The sequence below is a fragment of the Saimiri boliviensis genome, chromosome 1 (assembly GCF_048565385.1).
Source record: "Saimiri boliviensis isolate mSaiBol1 chromosome 1, mSaiBol1.pri, whole genome shotgun sequence".
In the NCBI taxonomy this organism is placed as follows: Eukaryota; Metazoa; Chordata; class Mammalia; order Primates; family Cebidae; genus Saimiri; species Saimiri boliviensis.
This window is the reverse complement of record NC_133449.1, coordinates 221,200,692-221,212,771: the sequence shown is the minus strand read 5'-3', so window position 1 is coordinate 221,212,771 and position 12,080 is coordinate 221,200,692. Positions and strand designations below refer to the sequence as shown.

Genomic DNA, 12,080 nt, shown 5'->3' with positions numbered 1-12,080 from the left:
ATTTCTGAATTAACTGAGATAAATAACTAAGAAATTTAGCAAAGCTATTATCGTATGTAATCAATGGAGACATGTGCTTGCCTAATAGACAGAGGTAATGTCTGCTAGATTCCAACCATCCGATATGAAAGAAAAAACAGGTTATGCTATAACTAAAGATAAAAGATAGGCTATAAACATATTTCTCTCTGGTGTTAATCTGGATAGCTGGAATTTAATTCTGGACTCCTACATGCATTTAAAGGTGGTAGGCAACTTTATCTCATGCTACAGGTTTGAACAACAACAAAAAAATCACATACCCAAGCACACACACAATTTTACTGGCTTCTTCCCCACCCTCTTTGTGGAGAATCAAAGCTGGCAAAAAGAAGCTTGGCCTGTAAGCTCTTCAGCACTTTCTGTCCATCTGGCATAGGGAGACAGCCAGCTACAGGATTCCTGCAGAGATGTTACTGTTTGATGCCTTTCACAAATGCATTACTTAAAACGAAGCAGTCAGTTCAGCACTAAAGACTGTGTGGGACCTTTGCTCTCACATTATTAGGCGTTATAGAGTAAAATCAAAGGTAAAATTTACTCACATAAACAATATGAATAGCTATTAACAAGTATATTTTTCTAACTTCTCTGGTAGGTATATATCAAGGGCTCAATCACAATAAAATAAAACTGCATTATCAAGTATACTTGCATTCCCACATATGTGTAAACCATGAAGAAAGTGAAGAATATTCAATAATAAGCAATACTGGCAGGGCATAGTGGCTTATGCCTGTAATCCCAGTGTTTTGGGAGGTCGAGGCAGGAAGACGGCTTGAGGCCAGGAGTTTAAGACCAACCTAGACAATACAGCAAGACCCTATCTGTACAAAAATTAAAAAGTAGCTGGGTGCAACTGTAGTCCTAGCTACTTTGGAGGCTGGGGCAGGAGCCCAAGTGCTCAAGGCTACAGTGAGTTAGGACTGCACAACTGCATTCCAGCTCAGGCAACAGAGTGAGACCTTGTTTCTGGGGCACGGGAAAAAAAGCAATAGTTTGGAGATCATCAGAACTCACTGAAGTATGAAAAAAGTAACATGACATATAATCAGCTAGTCCTAATTATCATGGTAAAATATTTTTAATGTGTTTTATATGACTGTGTCTAGGGATAGGTCTTTATTCTGATTGAATGGTATTTTCACATATTTAATAGTATATAATTAAACAGGAATATTTTATGTGCTTGAATTTAAAATCTGCTCTTGGAGTTAGTGCAACACTGGATATCTAAGGATGTTTCTCAACTGACACACATGATTAGTATTTCTACCTAGTACACTACATACTTTGTGAAGATATTGACTCTTAAGACTTTGTTCTGGCTCTTCTAGTCTAAATTATACCTAATCAATACAAAAGAGGCAACAGAAAGGTGATGAAATGTCAAATTATATATTTTAAATGGTATCCACTCAACGGGTTTAAAAGATGGTGATGTAGTCTCCAGGTAAATATTAAGATGTAAGACATGCACTTCCTCTGCTCACTGTCATAATCTAAGTAGGCCACATAAGAAAGTCAAAACCCTCAAGAACAGAGAATAGAAAAAGACAACAGTAAGTAAATAAATAAATAAGAAGTCAACAAAATTTTGAAAGATGGTAAGTGAATAGACAAGCAATAACCAATTGATTTAGGTTTCAGCTTTCTCTGCTGTACTTCATCTGCAAGGGGAGAAAGTAAGAAGAAAGCCAATTCATTCATTAGAAACCTGGGAAAAGTCAGAAACTGGAGACACAAGGTACTTTGATACACAGGGTTGAGGAATGGATAAAATAGGAAGACTGATTAAAAGTCTGTACTGCGGTTCCTAATACTTCCCAGATCTAGCTGGTTTTGGTGGCGTGTGCCTGTACTCCCAGCTACTCGGGGGTCTGGAGTGCGAGAAACACTTGAGCTCAGGAGTTAGAGGCTGCTATGAACTATGATCATACCACTGCACTACAGCCTGGGCAAAAGAGCAAGACCCCATCTCTAAAAAAAATTTTTTTAACGCAGATTAAGCATATCAGTTACTTTTTATCTCATCCTAAATTCCACCAAAATGATGGTAAAGAAATCTGCTTTTAAAAGGACATAAATAAAGTAAGAGAAAAAGCAATAAAATTTTGGAAGCTAGAAAGCAGATTCAACAGAACAAGGAAGCTGAATTCGAAAGTCCAGAAGAAATCTGACTTTAATTCAGATGAGATTGGGTGTGTCCAGGGTGGTATGGCTGTAGACACGAATAAAATAATTCAAAACAATTTTCCAGAACTCAAGAACATGGGTTCACAGACTGGTAAAGTCCCAACACAGGGGATGAAAACAGAAGAGTCTGAAGCTGAAGTAACAACATGTACAAATAAACAATGCAAATAAAAAATTAAGGCCAGTATTCATCTGTGAATGTTTACATGATCATAATATAAACATGGAATACTGTTCTAAAAACATGACATCACTACATGTGGAAGATGAAATAAATGGAAAATGACCAGTGGTTAACTGGCAGCCCAAGGATATGTTTGGGCTTAATCCTTATTTCCAAAGTAAAATGCCAATAGTTAAAGCCTAAAACTAAAATCAAGGAATGGCCTTGAAAGTACACAGAAATATTAAAGTAAGTATCAAACAGAGAAAAGCTAGAAGAAGTCTCTGAAGAGATGGAAAGGAAGAAAAGAGTAGAGAACATATTTAATTCTAATAAAAATGAGAAAACAATAATATCCACCAGTAGTAAAAGATACGAGATTCAAAGGGTAAATCCAAAACTTAGCACAATCAATGATAAAAAATCAAAAACCGAAAGAATAAAAAGAAAAACCTTCCAGAGGGTGTACACATGAGGGGAAGGTTAGGTATATACAAAAAGCAAAAGGGCATCCGATTTCTCAAGAGACTTCAAGATTCTGAGGAAAACCTATTTCTTTCTTAGAATTTTCTACTGGGCCAACCTATCTATCAAGTATGAGAGAAAAACCAGAGATAATTCCAGGCAAGATTTCAAAAGACAATTCGGCACCATTTCTAAGGACACCACAGGAGAATGTACTCTGCCAAAAAAAACAAAAACAAAAACAAAAAAAAAAAACAAGAAAACAGAGAGTAAACTAAGGAAGAGGAAATCATGAAATCCAGAAAGGGATAGAGGGAATTCTTAGAAGACAGTGAAGAAAGTCCCAGGATATTAGCTATGCTGGAAGTGTAGAAAAGTAGGGGCTCCAGAAGGATATTTCCATGCGGAAAGAAAAAACAGAAATGAAGTATCTGAACTATTGAGGTTCTACCAATTCTGTGGAAGAGTTCATAGTTTCCACAATTACAAAAATAAAAAAGTATTTAAGGAAGATAATAATACACTATAACGCCTGGCTGTAAATATTTTCATAGGTATGACATGGTAAAACTGACTAGAAATTTCACAAAATATGATCTCTATTTTGGGAGAAGGGAAGAAAAGGGAAGAAGAAGAAAGGTACAATAATATACAAATAATATATATATAGTGCCATTATCACATAATATTTAAACACAAAGAAGGAATTCCCAAAAGAAATAACTAAAAAAGGTGAAAGTAGCTAGAACTGGGTAAGAAAGAAAAAGGAGAGCACTAGCATTTTTCTTATATTTAGCTTTTTAAACATTTACCTCTATTACTTTGAAAATATTTTAAAGTATATAAAAAATTTCAATAAAGAAAAGTTATCTAATGACATAAAATCTTTCTCAAATCAGAGATGAGATCTAATGGTGTTATCTGCAAAATAAATTAATATTAATGATGTTTTGAAGGATACATTGCAAAAGACAAAACAAGCAGGCACCAGACTAAGCTGATATTCATTTCCTGTGTAGGCTTCACAAAATTGTAGTAGACTTCAGTTACTATATATACAACTGTAGCAGCCACTGTGAAATCCACCAGCCACTGGTATTCTGGAAAGTAATGTAACGCTGCAAAAAGAAAAAAAAAAAAAAGGTTAAAAATATGTTTCACTTTAATTTTCATAAATAACTTATGAGGATTTATTTATAATTAAAATATGCTAGATTTTACTCATTTGCAATGTAAGATTTGTAAATATATGAATCTAAAAATGCAGGTAACAGACTGAGGATGTCAGCAACCAAAACTAAATTTTAGTACCTCACAAATTAAAATAAACCTTAAAAGATTACCAAAAGCTTTTAAGTTGTTGGTAAAGTATGATGGCAATTTATTGGTATTAACTGATATAGCCATTTTTTTCAGAAATTTTAAGTGTTTTCTTTTAAATATCTAGTTATGATACCTTAACTTCAGAAAACAACTTATAGAACACAACCACTTTACTTACATTGTTCACTTTTGTGAAGTACGAGTTGAAGTTTATGTTACAGTTATTGGCTGTACTAATTGTAAACTAGTAATTCTGTGAAATACTAGAGACTAAAATAATAAACTAGGAAGGGTGTGGTGGCTCAAGCCCATAATCCCAGTCCTTTTGGAGGCCAAGGTGAGTGGATCACTTGAGGACAGAAGTTCGAATCTAGCCTGGCCAAAATGGTGAAACCTCATCTCTACTAAAAACACAAAAATTAGTTGGGCATTGTGGAGGGCACTCGTAGCCCCAGCTATTTGGGAAGCCGAGGCAGGAGAATCGCTTAAACATGGGAGGCAAAGTTTGCAATGAGCTGAGATCATGCCACTGCCCTCCAACCTAAGCAACAGAGTGAGACTCCCATCTCAAAACTAATAATAATAAAATAATAAACTAAATAAACCTTTTATACCCTCTTTTGTTCTACAAGAAAAGTTTATAAAAGTCTGTTGATTATCCATAAAACCATACCCTTCAACAAACTATTCCATTCTTAAGAGTTTACACTGAAATTAACATTATTTGAAAGTAAATATAATTGCATCATCCTTTGCATCTCAGTTGTTTTAAACTTCTTATAAGGCATAGATATTCTGGTTTACTTCCACAGAGTGTAGTCCAAAACATCAACATCATTTTTTAGAAGGCCTCCTAAAAATGTGGAAGTAAATCACATACATAACCATCAATTCAGATGTTCTCATGGCACATAATAAAATGATCTGCATTGCTTTGGACAATTTTTAGTCATAAAATATAATAAAATTATACTTGAAGATACAATATCCTTATAGAAAAAGTATTTTGACAATATTACGTAAAATAAGACCTACTGAACACAGTATCAAAACTAAACAAAATTTATACCATTTCTATAGATGATTATAACATTTTAATAATCCAAAATTCTTTTATGATTGATTTTAAAATTTGTATCAAGTTATTTTAAATCTCTTAATCTGCTTCAATTTACTTTGACTTTAGGTTAACTGCTTCAGGTTTTCTGAGAGTGCAGTGGTATGATCATAGCTCACTGCAGCCTCAGCTTCTGGGCCTTAATCTTTCCACATCAGCTTTCCTAGTAGCTGGGACTACAAATGCACACCACCACACTCGGCTAAAAAATTTTTTATCTTTTGTACAGATGTGGTCTCACTATATTGCCCAGGCTGGTCTCAAACTCCTAGGCTCAAGTCACCCTACCATGTTGGCCTCCAAAAGAGATGGGATTACAGACATGAGCCACACACCCAGCCCTACTTTAGGTTTTCTAATTGCGTTTGACCTACAGCTTCTAAACATAAGCCTGAAAGATTCATCCTGATGTGGTTGCAGAATACTTACCCTCAATCCCCTCCCCCTGCTAAGAAAAAAAAAATCACCCATACTGACCTTTCTAACTGGAAGGAGATACGAGAAGTGGATGGGAAGGATAGACCAAAATCCATTTACAGTTTTCAATTTTATTATCAATAATTGAAATAAGCATTCTAATTCTCCAAACCCACCCATACTCATAGAGGCTTCCTCCATGGAACTCATTCATAGCAAACAGCCAACTGACATTCAAAAGTTCTAATGTTCTTTAAAAGGTTCTTATAATAACCAACTAACACAAATTAAGATAGATTTTCACAATAATTATTTAGACACCAATAATATATACATTCCATTAAAGTACAAATTATGTATTTCCTTGGCTATTTAACTCAAGTGTTATATGCTTTGTGCAATCAGTAATACAATTACATATATGCCTTTTAATAAAATACTGAAGTCAAAAGAAGACAGAAAACCCTTTACTTTCACCTAAACACACATATACAACATGCATTCACAAATGATTACATAAACTTGTAAACATATATGAACATCTCCCTGCTATTCTGATTAACTGGAAATACTCTTGATATTACATGACCAGTTGATAAATGAGTACCATTTGCAACTAGTTCTCAAAATTCTAGAAGAGAAACAAAATACTCCACAAACTACATGCTAACACTATAATACCCTAATTTTAATTTTTTTTAGTTCATTAAAATAGCCTAGTTCTCACTGACTGCCTGTACCACATTCAGTGGTAACCCAAGTTTTTTAACTCTTCTTCCTAATGAGTTAAAAAAAAACTGATAACAGTTAGCCACCTCATAATTGTGAGATGGGATAATACAAGTAAAATATTGTAAAAATGTCTGATATTCAATAATTTCAAGATATTAAAGTTAATTAGCTGACAAATTATTCAATAAACATTAGTAAAAATGTTAAAACTACTAAAAATCAGAATGTTTATATTTTCTTGTATTTATACATGTCTATGAACATTTTATATAAGTAAGCACATATAGAAGTAGTGAAACAAATGTGACAACTACTAATCAAAAAGTCAATGTGCCTTTAAATGTTTTAAATGTTGAACGTAAAATAGTCAAAGAGAAAAGAGAATGAAATCACCAGTCTTAAGAGTCTAAATGATATTAGATAAGTGATTTATATTGTTCTTCACTGACATTTTTTAGTTCTAGGACATCCTTTATATATACATTCAATCTTTACAGATGTAATGATAAACTTTCATATATTTTTGTATCATAAAATAATCCTATATGAGATGCTAGATCTCTTAAGATTTTTTAATAGCAGTATGATTTAACCCAAGAAGGGTCAAATTACATAATGAGACCTTATATGATATTATCAAAATTATTTTTTAAAAACACACATCATTTTATTTCCTTTATCACATAAACCAGTGGTTCTCAAACCAGGTCAAAAATCAAAATCACTTGGAGCACTTTTAAAAACGCAAATTCCCAAAACACACTCTAGATTCACTAAATCTCCAAGGATGGGAGTAGGAAATCTTTATTTCAAAAAAATCTGCTCAAATGATTTTGATATATCCCAAAGTTGAAAAACCAGTGTTTTAAATTATTTCGCCTTAGATGCCTTTTCCTTCTAGTATTCAAATAATTTCATATAAATATCATTTTAAATTAGAATCACTGTAGTCATTATATAATTACAGAAATTGAGATACTAAATTTCTGTAATTTATAGGAGGAAAACTAAATGATCTATTCAGAAATAACAAATGGGTAAAAGTAAATTCTGAATAAGTAAACATTTCTAATTTCTAATCCAGTTCATTATTCTAAAACCACTTTCCTTTCTAGTATATGTGACCCTAAACTGTTGTTCAAGGGTCCACTGTATTTCTATTGAATATTTAGAAATATAGGTAATTCAATAGAAATACAGTGGACCCTTGAACAACAGTTTGAACCATGCTTGTCTACTTACACGCAGAATTTCTTCCACTCCTGCCATCCCTCAGACAGCAAGACCAACCCCTCCTCTTCCTTCTTTTCCTCAGCCTACTCAAAGTGAGTATCACAACGATGAAGACTTTTATGATGATCCACTTCCACTTAATAGAAAATAACTTTTCTCTCTCTTATGATTTTCTTAGTAACATTTTTTTCTCTAGCTTACTTTAATTGTAATAATACATATAACATACAAAGTTTGTGTTGACTGTTTATGTTATTGGTTAAGTCTTCTGGTCAGCAGTCAGCTGTTAGTAGTTAGGTTTACGGACAGTCAAAAGTTGTACTTGAATTTTCAACTGCATAGGAGTAGGCACACCAACCCCTGGGCTGCTTACAGCCTGACATTTCAAATCCAGTTTTGCAAGCCACATTAGAAAAGGGCAGACTGGCATAAATAGTAAAAGGAAGTCTAGAACTCTAGATAAAAAGAACTGACTGTGATCTCAATCTAATAAACAGAAACTGTTAACAAACTTGTGTAAGCCTCTTCCAAAAATAGGAAAAATAATTCAAGTTATGTGAACAAAAAAAGAAATTTAATTCAAATGAAGTCATTTGAGCTTCTAAGTTCTTAGAAAGATTCCATATTCTGTATAATAAACTTAATGATTAAAATGAAAGTACTTTCAGTACCATAATATAAAACTGAGATTTATAGAACATTTTAGCAAGATTTCCCTTACCTAAAGTATCCACTTCTGTAACTGACTTTGTTTCTAGATGAAGGTCAATATCCTTTGGAATGGTTAATGGCTTACTTTCAATGTGACCATTATATTTCCTATAAAAATCAGACAAGTGACACAAAAAACAAGTTACCTACACTGTTATCCAAGTGCTTGTTTCAAACTAATTACAAATGAGATTTTAAATTTTACAGTGAAAAGGAAGAATTTCTAATACTTCATCAATAAGGAGATAAAGTACTCAAAGGTAGTTTTTAAAAGGGTACTATAAAATTTGGATATATATTATCATGTGAATATACAGATTACCAGGGAAATAATTACCTAAATTAGTGACTGCAACAAACCTTTTTTTGCTAGCTTAGCATTTCACACCCATTTCTCCTACTCTCTTTTCTCTTTAGGCACAAGAATAAATGCAAATGAAGACAAAGTGCATTTCTCCTTGAAGTGACATGTATAAACACACACACACATACATACACACAAACAGACCTGTAACTACATGCAAGTCAAAGTTGAAGAATTACATTAAGATTTATGTGTATGAGAAATTCAGAAACATGAAAAGACTAACTTGGAATAGCTTTTACTAAAAATTACAGATGAAGGAAAACAAATTCTTCAGGTGCATTTGTATGATTCCCGAATTTAATTTTTAAAGACAAACATATAGAAAGTAATAAACTAAGATTTCAATTTATTATTTTATGTATTTTTTTAGACACACAGTTGCCCAGGCTGGACTAAAATTCCAGGGCTCAAACAATCTGTCTGCCTCAGCCTCTGAGTAGCTGGGACTACAGGTACACACCACCATGCCCAGCTTCAACTGAGTTTTAATAACATTAATTTCAATATTGAAAAACAACTTTGCATTTATACTTGAATAAAATGGGAAGCCTCAGTAAAAATAAATTCATGTCAATAAACCAAACAATAAATGTTGTTAATAGGAACAAGGCAGTAATGTTAATGTATTTTTCTGTAACTATAAGGCATGTTTAATGGAAAAAAAATTATTGTAAAACAGAATTATTCATTACAAGGCATTATAATAAGGATTCAGGCCAGGTGCAGTGGGTCACACCTGTAATTCCAACACTTTGAGAGGCCAGGAAGATTGAGGCAGGAGGATTACTTAATTCCAGGGGAGACCAGCCTGGACAACACAGGGAGAACCTGTCTCTACAAAATTTTTTTTAAAAAACCAGCTGGGCATTGTGTTGCATGCCTCTGGTCCCAGCTACTCAGGAGGCTCAGGTAGGAAGACCATTTGAGCCTAGGAGATCGAAGCCACAGTGAGTCAGAATTGTGCCACTGCACTTCCCCGAGTGACAGAACAAGATTCTACATAATTATATTTTACAAATGTCAAACGTGGTAGCTATTAATAGGTGGAAGTGAAACAGCTAAAAAGAAACGGAAACTAAAAACTAACCTGGATTCAAATCCTGGTTACTAGTACATAACTTTACTAGTTAAGTGAACTTGGGGAACTAATTTAACATCTCTGATCAATAGCTTCTCATTCATCATTAGCTAACATTCACGGTTGTTTGCGGATTAAGTGGAACTGTACTATTTTACTGAAGAACTTAACTACTGGAATAAAAAGAAGTAAGGTTTACTGTTAATATTCCAATGAGCTTCCAGGTATATTTGGAATGATAAGTGAAAAAGGATGACAGCAAGATCAAAAAAGATGGTTTTTTCAAATTTCCAATTTTAGGCCAAATAATCATTAATGTTGAAATATTTCTTAACTTCTATAAATGTATTAGGTTAGTTTAATATTTTTATGATATATATGAGAAGTATGGTTACAATCTGTTGTCAGTCATGATTTTAGAGTCACAGGGGCCCTAAGAAGTCCTCTTGGATACTCACTTGTAAAAACAAAGTCCATTCAGAGAGGTAATCACGCATTTCCCCTAAAAACTCTATTTAAATAGAGATAGAAAATTTTAAAGCGGGAAGTAGTCTTCAAAATGATTATTGTTCTATTTACTCTTTCCACTTCACAGATGAGGGTACTATGGTCTGTTTTGCAAGGTTTATTAGTAGACAGTTCTCTTCATAAACTTTAAACAGAATATTCAAGAGCTGATGAGACCTACAGAGTTATATTATCCGTCCCTTTTAATTTTAAAATAAGGAAATTAAGGCCAAAAGCAGGTTAATTTGCCCAATACCACAACACACTGTAGCAGCAAAACCTGGAAAACAACCCAAACCAACTGATATCTTTAATGAATTGTAGGATAAAGATATGGGTTATAAGTCTCTCCTCAATCAACCCCCAACTAAATTTTCTTTAGTATGATGGCTATATTGTTTTCATGATTTAAAAAAAGAATAAAGTTAACCATTCTTGAGTAAAATAATCACTATTTTGTGTGTATATATTACTACATATTAGATTTTCATGGGTTTTGATCTCAAATTTATCAACTGCTTACAACATAATTGGTACGTTTCTTTAATCAAAGCATAAAACTATCTTTATATAAATTGTATTAAATATTTAACATTTTATAAGCTCAACAATATAACTTACCTATCTTTTTTGCTTTTCCCTTTTTGCTGTTTCCCTGCAAGAATTCTTAATTCTTCTTCTGTAGGATGTTGATACCACCTTAAACTAAGCAAAAAAAGAATCCTTTTAAATAAAGTACTTAAAAACACCAGAATTATTCTTTATCCTATAAATATTTATTAAATTTCCTATTTGTGAAGACACTGTCAAGAAATATCAGGTGAGAACTGTAATCTGAAAAAAATGCTATCTCTTAAATTTTAAAAAGATCTAGATAAAAATCTAGCAAACATTTATCAGGCCCTTACTAGATGCCAAGTCCTGCAATGCCATTTGTATGTATATTTCTTACAAGTGGCAATGTATTAATACATATAAAGATTATACAGGCTTATTATTAAAAGTAAATGAAGTCTGCAGCCAACTGGGCAGGAGCACATTAATTCTCTACTAACCCCTCAGTTGAAGGAATTGAGAGTTATCTTAAAAAGAGACTTATTTGAATGAATTTTCACATTACAGGTAGTCTTTCTTTTCCCTTTTTAATTTAGCTTGAAAATTCTCAAACTTTATGTGTAGAAGAATTAGAGAAAAATCATTATATTACAAGACACTTTTAGCTATATCTAACCTTCCTCAGGTAAGGATTTAACAACTGGTTGTATTCCTCTCTACCACAGTAAAAATACTGTAATCTGAAGTGAAGAAATACTGAAGATCCAAACAAATCATTTACTCCCTCCCAAGCACCAAGTAGTTCATCCTGAATTTCACGTCTTGCCAGTCATCCCAACTATCTACCAGTCACTTAAATATCTTATTTTCAATGTGCCCTCTCCACGTTATTAATTCTGTCCCTCAACTCTTATAATTCTAAACTCTGTCGTATTGCAGAGACCTTAGTTCAGACCTTAGTTCAGTGTATCTTCCTCTGAACATCTGACTATTGCATCTGACTACTGCAAAATTCTCTCACTGGTCCCCTCCCTGCCCTCCTGTGGACACATTACTCATCAAATCCATCTGAGCTTACCGCTAGTTATTGTTTTTCTGTTTTTGTTTATATACCTTAGAGAAAGGTGGACCATCTTTACTTATTTTTCCATTATACAAATCTTATCAAGACCCATGC

The 12,080-nt window shown here is 33.1% G+C and overlaps 1 protein-coding gene across 10 annotated transcripts in view; it reads right to left on the bottom strand.

Annotated features, from left to right (window-relative positions):
* Positions 1 to 12,080, bottom strand: part of TMEM161B (transmembrane protein 161B) — an 82,582-nt gene that overhangs the window by 30,405 nt on the left and 40,097 nt on the right. For 6 of the 10 annotated variants that reach the window (XM_074383965.1, XM_074383949.1, XM_074383941.1 and 3 more), the window contains 2 exons: positions 10,970 to 11,053; positions 3,825 to 3,981 (listed from right to left, as the gene is read on the bottom strand). In XM_074383965.1, coding sequence (XP_074240066.1) covers positions 3,825 to 3,871 — 47 coding nt within the window. In that variant the 5' untranslated portion in view covers positions 3,872 to 3,981; positions 10,970 to 11,053. Of the gene's footprint in view, positions 1 to 3,824; positions 3,982 to 8,406; positions 8,505 to 10,969; positions 11,054 to 12,080 lie in introns of all 10 variants that reach the window. The other 4 variants (XM_074383926.1, XM_003920769.4, XM_074383935.1 and 1 more) reach the window with 1 other exon arrangement.